At 44.9% G+C, this 16,869-nt stretch overlaps 1 protein-coding gene across 4 annotated transcripts in view; it reads right to left on the bottom strand.

Annotated features, from left to right (window-relative positions):
- Positions 1–16,869, bottom strand: part of LOC120021507 (calcium/calmodulin-dependent protein kinase type II subunit alpha-like) — a 111,606-nt gene that overhangs the window by 88,635 nt on the left and 6,102 nt on the right. For all 4 annotated transcript variants that reach the window (XM_038965295.1, XM_038965293.1, XM_038965292.1 and 1 more), the window contains exon 2: positions 14,814–14,908. In XM_038965295.1, coding sequence (XP_038821223.1) covers positions 14,814–14,908 — 95 coding nt within the window. The remainder of the gene's footprint in view (positions 1–14,813; positions 14,909–16,869) is intronic.

Below are 16,869 nucleotides of genomic sequence, written 5' to 3'. Positions count from 1 at the left end.
GAGTCTCTACAGAGCAAGTAGAGAGGCAGGCTTCATGTAGAATGAGTCTCTACAGAGCAAGTAGAGTAGCAGGCTTCGTGTAGAATGAGTCTCTACAGAGCAAGTAGAGTAGCAGGCTTCATGTAGAATGAGTCTCTACAGAGCAAGTAGAGTAGCAGGCTTCATGTAGAATGAGTCTCTACAGAGCAAGTAGAGTAGCAGGCTTCATGTAGAATGAGTCTCTACAGAGCAAGTAGAGAGGCAGGCTTCATGTAGAATGAGTCTCTACAGAGCAAGTAGAGAGGCAGGCTTCATGTAGAATGAGTCTCTACAGAGCAAGTAGAGTAGCAGGCTTCATGTAGAATGAGTCTCTACAGAGCAAGTAGAGAGGCAGGCTTCATGTAGAATGAGTCTCTACAGAGCAAGTAGAATAGCAGGCTTCATGTAGAATGAGTCTCTACAGAGCAAGTAGAGTAGCAGGCTTCATGTAGAATGAGTCTCTACAGAGCAAGTAGAGTAGCAGGCTTCGTGGGAGTAAATGTAAAATCCTAACAAATCCTTTTGGACCAAAGCAGCTGCATGTCTGTGATCTCCAGGAGAAATGTCTGCCATAGTCATTTACAGAGGCACACCAACTCATCTTTGTATTATTGTGACATTGACTATGATTTTACTCATGAGGAACTATTAATGCCATGAATTACTTGAAGTCAGACCATCTCTAACAACCAACCCCACAGGAAATAATGGAACAGGCTACAACATGGTGAGAAAAGGAGAATCCAGTCTGAATGATCATTCAGCTCCTCTAGTGTAGAAGTAGGGAGGGTGCATTGCTAGGGCATATATTTATTTACAATAAATAATGTTATGGTGTCAGCAGAGTCCCCTGGCAGAGGGCCAAGCAGGCAGCTGGTTGAGCGTTTTTAATGATATCACTGTTTCCTCCCAGGGTTCTATCTAACGTGCACACACGCACGCACGCACGCACACACTCACACTCACACACACACACACACACACACACACACACACACACACACACACACACACACACACACACACACACCTGTAATTTAAGGGACATCAAAATCACATGCAAACAACATACAATGTGTGCTCCCCTGCATGCACAGTGTTCGATAGCCACGACAACATCATTTGCACTGTGCTCCACAAAACACAGTATGTACTCTCCTAGAAGCACATGCCACATGAATACAAATAGGCACTCACTGAAACGAAAGTAAACAACAAAGGAATAGAGAATGGGATAAACAGGCAGGAAGCAGCAGGGGTTTCTGGGCTCACTGAGGAGTAGTCTGTCAGTCAGTCATAGGCCAACAGGGAGCTGTCTGTTTGTGGTTCCCCTCTACACACTCTCTCACCCTTACACAGGAACACACACAGAATACCAAACAACCTGCCTCCTCTCAGAACGCAGCATGCCAGCTGACAACACACTTCTCTACCAGACCCCCAGCCAGCCATTCAGTATGGAGGCCTGACCACAACACACCTCTCTACCAGACCCCCAGCCAGCCATTCAGTATGGAGGCCTGACCACAACACACCTCTCTACCAGACCCCCAGCCAGCCATTCAGTATGGAGGCCTGGCCACAACACACCTCTCTACCAGACCCCTAGCCAGCCATTCAGTATGGAGGCCTGACCACAACACACCTCTCTACCAGACCCCCAGCCAGCCATTCAGTATGGAGGCCTGACCACAACACACCTCTCTACCAGACCCCCAGCCAGCCATTCAGTATGGAGGCCTGACCACAACACACCTCTCTACCAGACCCCTAGCCAGCCATTCAGTATGGAGGCCTGACCACAACACACCTCTCTACCAGACCCCTAGCCAGCCATTCAGTATGGAGGCCTGACCACAACACACCTCTCTACCAGACCCCCAGCCAGCCATTCAGTATGGAGCTGTGGAGCTGTGGCCACAACATGGCGAAGCATGGTAGGAAGAGTCCGCAGGTGCTGGGTCTGCCACCCCTCCCTACCCTCCCCTTCCTCCTCCCTACCTACCCCTCCCCTCCCTGACCACAACACACCTCTCTACCAGACCCCCAGCCAGCCATTCAGTATGGAGGCCTGACCACAACACACCTCTCTACCAGACCCCTAGCCAGCCATTCAGTATGGAGGCCTGACCACAACACACCTCTTTACCAGACCCCCAGCCAGCCATTCAGTATGGAGCTGTGGCCACAACATGGCGAAGCATGGTAGGAAGAGTCCGCAGGTGCTGAGTCTGCCACCCCTCCCTACCCTCCCCTTCCTCCTCCCTACCTACCCCTCCCCTCCCTCCCCCCTTTTCTCCTCCCTACCTACCCCTCCCCTCCCTACCCTCCCCTTCCTCCTCCCTACCCTCCCCTAACCTCCTCTCCTACCTACCCCTCCCCTCTCTACCTACCCCTCCCATTCCTACCCTCCCCTTCCTCCTCCCTACCCTACCCTCCCCTTCCTCCTCCCTACCCTCCCCTTCCCTACCCTCCCCTTCCTCCTCCCTACCCTTCCTCCTCCTCCCCACCCTTCCTCCTCCCTACCCTCCCCTTCCTCCTCCCTACCCTCCCTCCCCTCCCCTTCCTCCTCCCTACCCTCCCCTTCCTCCTCCCTCCCCTCCCCTTCCTCCTCCCTACCCTCCCTCCTCCCTACCCTCCCCTTCCTCCTCCCTACCCTCCCCTTCCTCCTCCCTACCCTTCCTCCTCCCTACCCTACCCTTCCTCCTCCCTCCCCTCCCCTTCCTCCTCCCTACCCTACCCTTCCTCCCTACCCTACCCTTCCTCCTCCCTACCCTCCCCTTCCTCCTCCCTACCTAGATATGTAGTGTAGTTCTCAATACAACGGTTGTGAAATGGTGATACTGCAATACGATACACAACAGCAATATGTATAGAAATTCACCAAATGGCATTGTAAATATCAAACAAGAATTGGCAGTATGTATATAATGTCCTGAAATGACGTAGCGCTTATCTGGAAAAGGAGCAGTTTAGGCATAATTGAGTTAGAATGGTAATAGCTATAACTCCGGTAAATTGCCCTGGAAATTTCAAAGACCATTTAACATGTCAAATCAAATCAAAAACATTGTTATTTGTCACATGCGCCGAATACAACAGGTGTAGACCTTACCGTGAAATGCCGAATACAACAGGTGTAGACCTTACCGTGAAATGCTGAATACAACAGGTGTAGACCTTACCGTGAAATGCCGAATACAACAGGTGTAGACCTTACCGTGAAATGCCGAATACAACAGGTGTAGACCTTACCGTGAAATGCTGAATACAACAGGTGTAGACCTTACCGTGAAATGCTGAATACAACAGGTGTAGACCTTACCGTGAAATGCTGAATACAACAGGTGTAGACCTTACCGTGAAATGCTTACTTACAAGCCCTTAACCAACAATGCAGTTAAAAAGTATGAAATTTAACAAATGGATAAAACTAAAATAGTAACAATAAAATAACAAAATAAAATAACATTAGCGAGGCTATATACAGGCTATATACAGGCTATATACAGGCTATATACAGGCTATACACAGGCTATACACAGGCTATATACAGGCTATATAGAGGCTATATAGAGGCTATATACAGGCTATATACAGGCTATACACAGGCTATATACAGGCTATATACAGGTTATATACAGGTTATATACAAGGAGTACCGGTACTGAGTCAGTGTACTGGGGTATGAGGTAGTTGGGGTGATTGAGGTAATATGTACATGTAGGTTTGGTTAGGTGATTGATTGAAGTGCTATGTACATGTAGGTAGGGGGTGGGGGGAGTCCAGACAGCCATTTAATTAACTATTCACCAGTCTTATGGCTTTGGGGTAGAAGCTGTTCAGGAGCCTTTTAGTCCCAGACTTGGCGCTCCGGTACAGCTTGCCATACGGTAGCAGAGAGAACAGACTGTGACTTGGGTGGCTGGAGTCTTTGACAATTTTTAGGGCCTTCCTCTGACACCGCCTGGTATAGAGGTCCTGGATGGATGGGAGCTCGGCCCCATTGATGTACTGGGCCGTACGCACTACCCTCTGTAGCGCCTTGCAGTCGGAAGCCGAGCAGTTGCCATAAGAAGTGGTGATACAACCAGTCAAGATGCTCTCGATGGTACAGCTGTGGAACTTTTTGAGGATCTGATGGCTAATGCCAAATCTTTTCAGCCTTCTGACGGGGAAGAGGCGTTGTCGTGCCCTCTTCACGACTGTGTTGGTGTGTTTGGATCTTGCTAGGTCCTTAGTGATGTGGACACAGAGGAACTTAAAGCTCTCGAGAGTCTCCACTACAGCCCCATCGATGTGAATGGGGCGTGCTCGGCCCTCCGTTTCCTGTAGTCCATGATCAGCTCCTTTGTCTTGCTGAAGTTGAGGAAGAGGTTGTTGTCCTGGCACCACACTGCCAGGTCTCTGAACTCCTCCCTATAGGCTGTCTCATCGTTGTCGGTGATCAAGCCTACCACCGTCGTGTTGTCAACAACATTAATGATGGTGGTGGAGTTGTGTGCTACTGTGCAGTCGTGGGTGAAGAAGGAGTACAGGAGGGGGCTAAGCACACACCCCTGAGGGGCCCCTGTGTTGTTGTCTACCCTCACCACCTTGGGACAGCCCGTCAGAAAGTCCAGTATAGGCCTCCCGGGTGGCGCAGTGGTCTAGGGCACTGCATCGCAGTGCTAGCTGCGCCACCAGAGTCTTTGGGTTCGCGCCCAGGCTCTGTCGCAGCCGGCCGCGACCGGGAGGTCCGTGGGGCGACGCACAATTGGGCTAGCGTCGTCCGGGTTAGGGAGGGTTTGGCCGGTAGGGATATCCTTGTCTCATCGCGCTCCAGCGACTCCTGTGGCGGGCCGGGCGCAGTGCGCGCTAACCAAGGGGGCCAGGTGCACGGTGTTTCCTCCGACACATTGGTGCGGCTGGCTTCCGGGTTGGAGGCACGCTGTGTTAAGAAGCAGTGCGGCTTGGTTGGGTTGTGCTTCGGAGGACGCGTGGCTTTCGACCTTCGTCTCTCCCGAGCCCGTACGGGAGTTGTAGCGATGAGACAAGATAGTAATTACTAGCGATTGGATACCACGAAAATTGGGGAGAAAAGGGGATAAAATAAATAAAAAATATATATAAAAAAAAAAGAAAAAAAAAAAAGAAAGTCCAGTATACAATTGCAGAGGGAGGTGTTTAATCCCAGGGTTCTTAGCTTAGTGATGAATTTGGAGAGCACTATGGTGTTGAACGCTGAGCTGTAGTCAAAGTATATTATTCGTATGTAGGTGTTCCTTTTGTCCAGGTGGGAAAGGGTCATATTACACTCTTTGAAAAAATGGTTCCAAAGGGGTTCTTCAGCTGGCCCCATAGGAGAACCCTTTTTGGTTCCAGGTAGAATTATTTTGGGTTGCATGTAGAACCCCTCTGTGGGACGATTTCTACATGGAACCAAAAAGGGTTCTACGAACCAAAAGGGTTCTATCTGGAACCAAAAAGGGTTCTTCAAAGGGTTCTTCTAATGGGGACAGACGAAGAACCCTTTTAGGTTCAAGATAGCACCATTTTTTCTAAGAGTGCAGTACAGTACACCCATTTTAAGCCAATATGTTAGCGTTGATGTTGTTTTTCCCTGAGCCGTCAGTTGGCCCAGGAGCCTTTCCTTCAGCAGCTCCGCTGGCTGTTACATGGGCTGTATCACAACAGACTGAACAAAAGGCGGGAATTGTTAGTTCATTAATATTAATGCATCCAAAAGTTTGAGTCATCACAGTCTTTCTCAGTAAAGTCTACCATGCAAAAAGTAATTATGTGAAGGTAATAATGTTTTTGTTTGGTTAGCTTTTGGAAACGTTAGATAGGGCATACAACTTTCCCTGGCATCACACAAGGGTGGTCCATTTAAAATTAATAAATTCTTCCCTCGCCCTGCAAGTGTCAACTCGTCATACGCCATGATACATCATTAGAAGTGTCCACTTAATTTGAGGGCTGTGGGGAGAGTGTGTCTTTTACGTGTTTGGAATGCAGCCAGAAACTGCTTCTCCAATAGAAATCACTGATCATGCTTGTAGGCAATGTCATGGCAAAGTTGGCTAGCTAAACTTATGGGCAGAAAACCGTCAGCGGGTCTCACGGTCGTCTTGCGCCGAAATACGCATTTAAAGGCCATCAAATCAAAAGCACTCATTGAAGTTGTTTTCAATGTAAAATTCAAACGTCAGTTTGTCACTTTCACGAGGTTGGAGTAATAACATGTTCAACTCCTTAAGACATTGGTCTAGGTTGCGTTTTTAGATTTCAAGAAAATTAAGAAATAAGGAAGAATTCATCATTTCTCTCATTGGCTTCTCAAACCCCAAACCCCAGCCTGGACTCTTGGTGTGTTTCTCAAGTGTTCCCGCGATGTTGCTCCTCTGGGTTTAGAAAGGGTATTATTACCTTACATTTTACATTTTAGTCATTTAGCAGACGCTCTTATCCAGAGCGACTTACAGTAGAGTGCATACATTTAATTTAAAAAAAAAAATTTTTTTACATTACATTTTACGTACTGCGACAAGGATATCCCTACCGGCCAAACCCTCCCTAACCCGGACGACGCTATGCCAATTGTGCATCGCCCCACGGACCTCCCGGTTGCGGCCGGCTGCGACAGAGCCTGGGCGCGAACCCAGAGACTCTGGTGGCGCAGCTAGCACTGCGATGCAGTGCCCTAGACCACTGCGCCACCCGGGAGGCTAAGTATATCTTCATAAAGTATATACATTCATTGACTTTAACAACTGTTACATTAGGCTGGATACACACATATAGCATAGACCAAATGAGAGAGGAATGTAGACAACACAATAACTAGTGGGTTTGAAGAACTAGTCAAATGATTTTTGTCAGACAGCTCTGCAGCATACTCAGGCAGGCTGGCTAAATAGGATGACTAAAGCGATACAGTATTGGAGCACAGAGATTGTTTGGCTGGCTGCTACTGGCTGAGTAGAGATGAGATGATGACTTTATGGAATGAAAAATAATAATGTCATAAAATAAAAACGAACTAATTAAATGTTTTATTATTTCATAGTAATTTCCTATTTTTCTATTGATGTCTACCCAATGTGGACCTCTGACAGAGGAAAGCTCAAAAATAATTTGTATGTCATTATTTCATAATGCATTTAATGTAAAAAAAAATATCTAAACCGAAATCGAAAACGATAATTTTTCCATACTTACTTACTTACTTACTTTATTGTCCCCATGGGGAAATTTTGTTGCAGTGTCATGTACACATTTAAAGTGGCGTTAAATACAAAACAAGATTGACAATACAACTTTCAATAACAGTCACGCACCAATAAAAAAAAAAATAATAATAATAATAATAATAATAATAGTAAGAAATAAGAAATAAGAAATAAAACATTTAAAACAAAGACTAGCCTGCTGGCCTTACGGGGTCAATGGGAACATTTGTCCGAGCTATTTAAGAGGGATATCACACCTGGCACAAATGATTGTCTCGTTCTATTTTTCCTGCTGAGGGGTGCCCTATACCTGCGCCCAGAGGGGAGTAATTCAAAGTCCAGGTACAGGGGGTGACTTGGGTCTAAAATGATTTTGTGAGCCTTACGGAGGGCCCTGACCTTAAAGATCTCATCCAGGCCTGTCTGTTTGACTCCAAGTACCTTACTTGCTGTGGTAATAATCCTTCTCAGCATGTTTCTCTGACTGACAGTGGCATTGCCAAACCAACAAACAATACAAAAAGTTAAAATACTCTCAATAAAGGATTTGTAAAACAGAGTCAATATAGTACAGTCTATATTAAAAGAACCCAACTTTTTTTAGAAAGTACAGTCTCTGTTGGCTCTTTTTGTAGATCTGGTCTGTACATTTACTCCACTGAAGCTTACTGTCCAAAAAGACACCCAGATATTTATATTCCTCTACAATTTCTATATTCTGGCCTCTGATAGATGTTGCAGAGGTAGGTGTTGTACGCTTCCTGAAGTCTATGCACATCTCTTTGGTCTTGTTAGTATTGAGGACCAAGTGTGATTCCTCACACCACTCTACAAAGTCATCTAGGACCGGGCCATGATGTTCCTCGTCATCATGCAACAGGCTGATCAAGGCAGTGTCATCAGCGAACTTAACGAGGTGTCTGTCAGTATGGGAACTAGTACAACTATTAGTGTACAAGATGTACAGAAGTGGGGACAAAACACATCCCTGAGGAGAGCCTGTGTTGGTATTGCGTATATCCGACACATGGGGACCTATTTTGACTCGCTGTGAGCGTTGGCTCAGGAAGTCCAACAGCCACAAAACCAGCCCCCCATCTAAGGAAAAGTCCCGAATGAGTCTCTGTGCCAGAATGTAGGGCTGGATTGTGTTGAAGGCAGAAGAAAAGTCAACAAACAGAACCCTGACATGGGATTTGGCACCTTCTAGATGTCTATAGACCATGTTAAGGAGGGTAAGAATGGCATCATCAACTCCTCTGCTGGTCTGATAGGCTAACTGAAATGGGTCGAGGAGCTTCTGGGTGACACTGAGAATATGACTTTTCACAATTTTCTCAAGGCATTTCATAACTAAGGATGTCAAAGCGACAGGGCGATAGTCATTCAGCACAGAGGGATTCGATACTTTAGGAATTGGTATAATTATTGATTTTTTCCACAATACTGGAACGTGTTGCTGGTTGAGTGAGGATTGGAAAATGTCTGTAAAAACACCAGCCAGTTGTTCAGCACAGTGCTTTAACACATGCCCACTTATTTTGTCTGGGCCTGGGCTTTTGTATGTGTTACATCCCCTGAACAACTTTAGAACATCAGACTGTTGAACAACTCTCTCAAACATTGGTAATGATGCTTCCAATAATCAAACCAAAACCGAACCAACCTCCAAAATTGGTTAATAGACCAATAACAAAGAGAGTTCCAAACCTCTCTGCCAATAACAGCTAGTTTTCAGTTTTCCCCTCCCCACTCAGACCACTCCCAGACAGTCCTAGCAGAGTGTTTTGGGGAAAAATGTCACGCCCTGACCGTAGAGAGCTTTTTATGTCTCTATTTTGGTTTGGTCAGGGTGTGATTTGGGTGGGCATTCTATGTTCATTTTCTATGCTTTGTATTTCTTTGTTGTTTGGCCGGGTGTGGTTCTCAATCAGAGGCAGCTGTCTATTGTTGTCTCTGATTGAGAACCATACTTAGGTAGCTTTTTCCCACATGGTTTTTGTGGCTAGATGTTTTCTGTTTTGTGTCTGCACCAGACAGAACTGTTTCGTGTTGTTCTATTTTTGTTATTTTGTCTCAGTGTTCCGTTTTAATAAAGTAAGCATGAACACTTACCATGCTGCGCTTTGGTCCACACCTTCTTCAACAGACGATCGTTACAATAAAAAGCTCTTTTTAACCATTTTAATGGAAATCTATTACAGTAACCACGTTTCCATCCAGTTTTTTGCGAGTAAAGTCATACCGCATAAAAATAAAATCATGACAGTTTTGATGGAAACAGGTAGTATCGGTACAGTTTTATAAATGGCGACATAATTGGTTCATTCGACATGGTGGGATCTTTTTGTGTCAGTAAAATTAATTATGCAGGAAATGGTGGTGGAAACGCCTTTATGCACAAATATTGATATAATAACCATCATATTGAAGTAAATTGCGAGTCACTCGATGATATGGTGTGTGGTCCTCTCACTACGACTCGGGAAACCATGCAGTTTATTAGGCTACAGATTAAATAAGTTATGAGGAACTTCACAAGGTGGTGAAAGTGCACAGTGATCTTGGTGCTCCTTTCCAATAAATATGGAGGGTCTTATTCTTGTGATCGATGCTTGAATACCATTTGACAAATAAAAATGTTCTCACTCTTACCCATAATAATCTCATCCTATAGACAAACCAACCTGCAATGTGAGCTGTTGGTGAGCGTGCCAAAACCAGAGTAGGCACAGTTCTTATTAAACGGAACAATTTTTGTGACAAAACTCTCTCTTGAGTTGAAAATGCGATGGAAACATTATGAACTTTAGATTTTATTAGGTAAATGAAATCTTAAGCGAAATAGTACATTTTGTGTGCACTAAGTCATCACGCACTGACTTTTATCCGTAACAAGTCCAAGGGTAGGCAACAACACATCTGCCACTCTGATCCTCAACACGGGGACCCCCTCAGGGGTGTGTGCTTAGTCCCCTCCTGTACTCCCTGTTTACCCCCGACTCCAGGACCATCATTAAGTTTGCTGACGACACAAAGGTGGTAGGCTTGATCACCGACAACGATGAGACAGCCTATAGGGAGGAGGTCAGAGACCTGGCAGTGTGGTGCCAGGACAACAACCTCTCCCTCAACGTGAGCAAGACAAAAGAGATTATCGTGGACTACAGGAAAAGGAGGGCCGAACACACCCCCATTAACAGCAACAGGGCTGTAGTGGAGTGGGTCAAGAGTTTCAAGTTCCTTGGTGTCCACATCACCAACGAACTATCATGGTCCAAACACACCAAGACAGTTGTGAAGAGGACATGACAACACCTTTTCCCCCTCAGGAGACTGGAAAGATTTGACATGGGTCCCCAGATCCTCAAAAAGTTCTACAGCTGCACCATCAAGAGCATCCTGACTGGTTGCATCACCGCCTGGTATGGTAACTGCTCGGCATCTGACCGCAAGGCACTACAGATGGTAGTGCGTACGGCCCAGTACATCACTGGGACCAAGCTTCCTGCAATCCAGGAGCTATATACTAGGCAGTTTCAGTGGAAGGCCCAAAACATTGTCAAAGACTCCAGTCACCCAAGTCATAGACTGTTCTCTCTGCTACCAAATGGCAAGCAGTACCGGAGCGCCAAGTCTAGGTCCAAAAGGCTCCTTAACAGCTTCTACCCCAAAGCCATAAGACTGCTGAACAATTCATCAAATGGCCACCTGGACTATTTGCATTGACCCCCCCCCCCCCCTGCTGCTACTTGCTGTTTATTATCTATACATAGTCACTTTACCCCTACCTACCTATACAAATTACCTCGACTAACCTGTACCCCTGCACATTGACTCGGTACTGCTACCCCCTGTATATAGCCTCATTATTGTTATTTTACACCTGTTGGACTCAAATTTTATTTGATTTTGGTGAAAACACACCACTAATGAAAATTCAGATGTAATTTATGCAGATTTTAGAATATTCACAAGAAAATCTGTCACCAATTGGATGGAAACCTAGCTACTAAGGTATTTCTTTAATTGTTAACCAGAAATGATTTGATATTGATATTAAAAAGACGGCTGCATTGGGCCTTTAATGGGCCGACAGAGAGGGAGGAGAGGAAATATTTGATGCTCTGCTTATCTTTTGTCTCTTTCTCTGGTGCACTACTCTGGTGCACTACTCTGTGATACAGCTCTGTGATACAGCTCCGTGATACAGCTCCGTGATACAGCTCCGTGATACAGCTCTGTGATACAGCTCCGTGATACAGCTCCGTGATACAGCTCCGTGATACAGCTCCGTGATACAGCTCCGTGATACAGCTCCGTGATACAGCTCCGTGATACAGCTCCGTGATACAGCTCCGTGATACAGCTCCGTGATACAGCTCTGTGATACAGCTCCGTGATACAGCTCTGTGATACAGCTCCGTGATACAGCTCCGTGATACATGTTGTTAGTTAGATCAGGAGTCACATTCCCTGCACTCCACCGCCTACACACTCTGTAACGTGATTATAAAAGTTATATTATTGACCCAGATCACAAATGTATTTGACCCAACACTGCCTTTGAATTGATTAGGCAGCTGTCGTGGAAAATTGCAAGATTATGTTATAATGCTTGTAAGATTATGTTATAATGCTTGTATTACATTATAATAGTTGTTACATTCGACAGAATAGAGTATTGTGTGTGTGTTCCACTGAGGATGGGCCTCAGTGGAGTTGAGAGGGGTGTATCTTGGCTATAAAAGATCTTTGTACTTTTCTGTTGGTACTTCTCAACGGTTCATTAGAAATAGTGAATTGTTGAAAGTCAAATGCTATTGCAAAGCTTATTATTATTAAAGATGTAGTTTAAGTATAACTCTGACTGGTGTGTAGTTTGTAACTCTCCTCATTTGGTAAAGCAGAAATATGCCACCACACAGCCTAGCAGCTAAGGCCCACTGTATGGAGCTTGATAATATACAGTAGGTCTATCACTGCATGGATTTCCCTCAGTAATGCTACCTTCGCCCCAGTCTGAGGTCCTGACCGCTCTGGAGGAGGTTTTCATCAAGGATCTCTCTGTACTTTGCTCCGTTCATCTTTCCCTCGATCCTGACTAGTCTACCAGTCCCTGCCACTGAAAAACATCCCAACAGCATGATGCTGCCACCACCATGCTTCACTATAGGGATGGTGCCAGATTTCCTCCAGACTTGACGCTTGGCATTCAGGCCAAACAGTTCAATATTGGTTTCATCAGTCCAGAGAATCTTGTTTCACACAGTCTGAGAGTCTTTAGGTGTATTTTGGCAAACTCCAAGCAGGCTGTCATGTGCCTTTTACTTGAATTTTATGTTTTTGCACCTAAAATGATTAATGCATCATTAATTTCATGGTCAAAATGAAAATGCAAGCTAAGTGTTGACCAAGGCTTCCACTCTTTCACAGTCTAATTTACTGAGGAGTGGCTTCTGCCTGGCCACTCTACCATAAAGGCTTGATTGGTGGAGTGCTGCAGAGAGAAAACTCTGGAGCTCTGTCAGAGTGACCATCGGGTTCTTGGTCACCTCCCTGACCAAGGCCCTTCTCCACCGATTGCTTAGTTTGGCCTGGCGGCCAGCTCTAGTAAGAGTCTTGGTGGTTCCACACTTCTTCCATTTAAGAATTATGGAGGCAACTGTGTTCCTGGGGACCTTCAATTCTGCAGACATTTTTGGGTAAATTACCCAGATCTGTGCCTCGACACAATCCTGTCTCGGAGCTCTACGGACAATTCCTACGAGCTCATGGCTTGGTTTTTGCTCTGACATGCACTGTCAACTGTGGGACCTTATATAGACAGGTGTGTGTCTTTCCAAATCATGTCCAATCAATTTAATTTACCACAGGTGGACTCCAATCAAGTTTTAGAAACATCTCAAGGATGATCAATGGAAACTGGATGCAACTGAGCTCAATTTTGAGTCTCATAGCAAAGTGTATGAATACTTATGTAAATAAGGTATTTATATTTATTACTTGTAATACACATGCAAACATTTCTAAAAACTTGTTTTCGCTTTGTCATTATGGGGTAATAAAAAATAAAAACAATTTACAATAAGGCTGTAACGTAACAAAATGTGGAAAATGTCAAGGGGTCTGAATACTTTCCGAAGGCACTGTACATTTGTAATTTGCGTAAAATATAGTTCCTGTCCTTCCTCCGTCTTAGATAGTCTCTCTGTAGCAGAGACATCATCATGTTACTAGACACTCTTATCGAGAGCAATTTACAGGAGTAATTAGGGTTAAGTGCCTTGCTCAATGGCACATCAACAGACTTTTTACCTAGTATGCTCAGGGATTCAAACCAGTGACCTTTTGGTTGCTGGTCCAACACTCTTAACCACTAGGCTACTTCCGCTCACGTCAACGTGTTTCTGCTGCTGCCCCTGAAGCCCGATTCAGCTCAGCCAGCATGACGCAGAATGAATGCAAGTGGATGTCAGACAGACAGACATCACACAGACAGACAGACATCACACAGACAGACAGACAGACATCAGACAGATGTCAACTGCTTAACAGCAATTCAGTGTATCTCAAGGAGACATGATATGTCTTGATTGAGCTAGGATGGATTCCTTTGACTTGAATGAATGTGTGCGTGTGTGCAATGCATGTGTTTGTTTTTTTAAGTGTCACAAGATATAGAGAGATTTTTATACTGTTTTATATCAGAAGATACAGTACATACGTACGTTGATGAACAGTATATCACATGAACATTGTGTAGGAGGTGTGAGTTGCTACTGTACTTTTAGGGCATTCTGCTTCCTCCCACACTCCAGACAGTAGGTCTTTAATCTCTCAACAGAACCAGAAAATCTGATTTTCAAAAAGTGAAAAGAGAGGAAACCTTTTGGCTGGTGTGTGGTCCCTCAAAATGCCTTGGTATGTCAGCCTTTCATTAAACATTAAGGCGCCTCAGCTCCACTGACTATTATTCAATCAGACTCACTGCTACTACAAGACGTCTTGTTTGTCTCATTTCAATGGACCAGTAACGGCTCTTGCCGTTTGATGTCTCTGGAGAAGTATTTTACTCCAAACCTGCTGTCAAGCAAAGGATCTAATCAAAAACCTTGGTTTACATCCCCTTATATAATGTTAAGATTATAATTCAATTAGCAGATCATCATAAGTCTTTATGACAAGAGGGGGGAACTGGAAAATGAATGTGCCAATCAAACTGTGACCAACAACAGTCAGATATCCAGTCAACCTTCATTTCAAAACTGTGAGCCAGCAGCATTTTACAGGTCGGTCAGTACCATCAAAGGGTTCTGACAACACTGAGGAAGAAATATCACTGCTCTACTTAAAGAAACATTTGGAGGAGTACCGAGGGATTCACAAAAGACAACACAATAACAATCTTTCTGAACAGAAACCCTACTGTCTGCACCAAATAAATAGAATCGACCCATTATGTCATAATTGACTTGAATGGGGAGGCTGGTTCTATGGATTTTACCTCTACTGTCTCCACCATATGGACTGTTAAAACATATTTAAAGCGGGGTGTTGGGGGATAGGCGAGTCACTTACCCCTGGCAGATAGCTTCTTGGTATTGATGATCTTAGCAGCATACTCTTGGCCTGAGAGGACCTTCAGGCACCGCCGCACCACTGAAAAAGCTCCCCTGGGAAGCGCAGGAGACAAAAATGCATATTGAACTGCATAGTTATAGTAAATTTTCATTTTGATTTCCAGTAAAAATTGAATGTAATGTTTTTGCACTAAAATGGTTAATGCATCATTCATTTCATGGTCAAAATGAAACTGCAAGCTAAGTGTTGACCAAGTGTTGACAGTCTATTTTGAAACATAAATAGCTTAAATCCATTCCCTAACAATAGCACAGTGAGCATCTTTTAGGAAAATGTGTAAAATACTGTGATTGATATCTGATCTGGTGTTTTGCAATTATGCATGAAACACTTCTGAGTAGTACAGTAAAACATATTTAAAGAACAGCTCCTGATCCCTGATAGATTGGTCACGAGTCTCTTGTGAACAGATGCACGTCACATAAAAGGCAGTAGCGTCTGTCGGCAGACTGTGGGAAGCCTTGACTAACGAGGAGTTTGTTCAGGTACGCAGATTTTTTTCGCCGCTGGACAGGTGCTTGCATCTTTAGAAGGTGATTTTTGGCCCATAGACTTGCCTGAAACTGGCTGAGAGATTACGTTCAGAGGGGTGAAGACTTCACTAGTCTGGTTAGTATAGATGGTGTTAGTCTAAATAGAAAATATTATTTTCTAACCCGTCTCCCCCCCAGAGTTTAATCAAGCATCTGATGCAATTACGCAATATTTTTGTTCTGGTTTTTCCGAGATTAGTTTACTCGGCTTTGTGATTGAGAACATTGCCATGCAGGCATACGCATCACTGACGATCTGAAATGGTCCGCCCACACAGACAGTTTGGTGAAGAAGGCGCAACAGCGCCTCTTCAACCTCAGGAGGCTGAAGATATTCGGCTTGGCCCCTAAGACCCTCACAAACTTTTACAGATGCACAATTGAGAGCATTCTGTCGGGCTGTATCACCACCTGGTACGTCAGCTGCACCGGGAGCAATCGCAGGGCTCTCCAGAGGATGGTGCGGGTATACCCAACGCATCACCAGGGGCAAACTGCCTGCCGTCCAGGACACCTACAGCACCCGATGTCACAGGAAGTGCAAAAAGATCATCAAGGACAACAACCACTCGAGCCACGGCCTGTTCACTGGTCACTATAATAATGGAACACTAAATCAAATAAAATCAAATTTTATTAGTACATGCGCCGAATACAACAGGTAATGCTTACTTACGAGCCCCTAACCAACAATGCAGTTAAAAAAAAATATATATATGGATAAGAATAAGAAATAAAAATAACAAGTAAGAGCAGCAGTAAAATAACAATAGCGAGACTATATAAAGGGGGGTACCGGTACAGAGTCAATCTGCGGGGGCACCGGTTAGCTGAGGTAATATGTATATGTGGGTAGAGTTATTAAAGTGACTATGGCTAGATGATAACAACAAAGAGTAGCAGCAGTGTAAAAGAGGGGGGGGGGAATACAAATAGTCTGGGTAGCCATTTGATTAGGTGTTCAAGAGTCTTATGGCTTGGGCGTAGAAGCTGTTTAGAAGCCTCTTGGACCTAGACATGGCGCTCCGGTACTGCTTGCCATGCGGTAGCAGAGAGAACAGTCTATGACTAGGGTGGCTGGAGTCTTTGACAATTTTTAGGGCCTTCCTCTGACACCGCATGGTATAGAGGTCCTGAATGGCATGGAGCTTGGCCCCAGTGATGTACTGGGCCGTTCGCATTACCCTCTGTAGTGCCTTGCGGTCGGAGGCCGAGCAGTTGCCATACCAGGCAGTGATGCAACCAGTCAAGATGCTCTCGATGGTGCAGCTGTAGAACCTTTTGAGGATCTGGGGACCCATGCCAAATCTTTTCAGTCTCCTGAGGGGGAATAGGTTTTGTCGTGCCCTCTTCACGACTGTCTTGATGTGTTTGGTCCATGTTAGTTCGTTGGTGATGTGGACACCAAGGAACTTGAAGCTCTCAACCTGCTCCACTGCAGCCCTGTTGATGAGAATGGG

Source organism: Salvelinus namaycush, chromosome 26 (assembly GCF_016432855.1).
Source record: "Salvelinus namaycush isolate Seneca chromosome 26, SaNama_1.0, whole genome shotgun sequence".
In the NCBI taxonomy this organism is placed as follows: Eukaryota; Metazoa; Chordata; class Actinopteri; order Salmoniformes; family Salmonidae; genus Salvelinus; species Salvelinus namaycush.
Note: the sequence above shows the minus strand (reverse complement) of the source record. Positions and strands in the feature narration are given on the sequence as shown.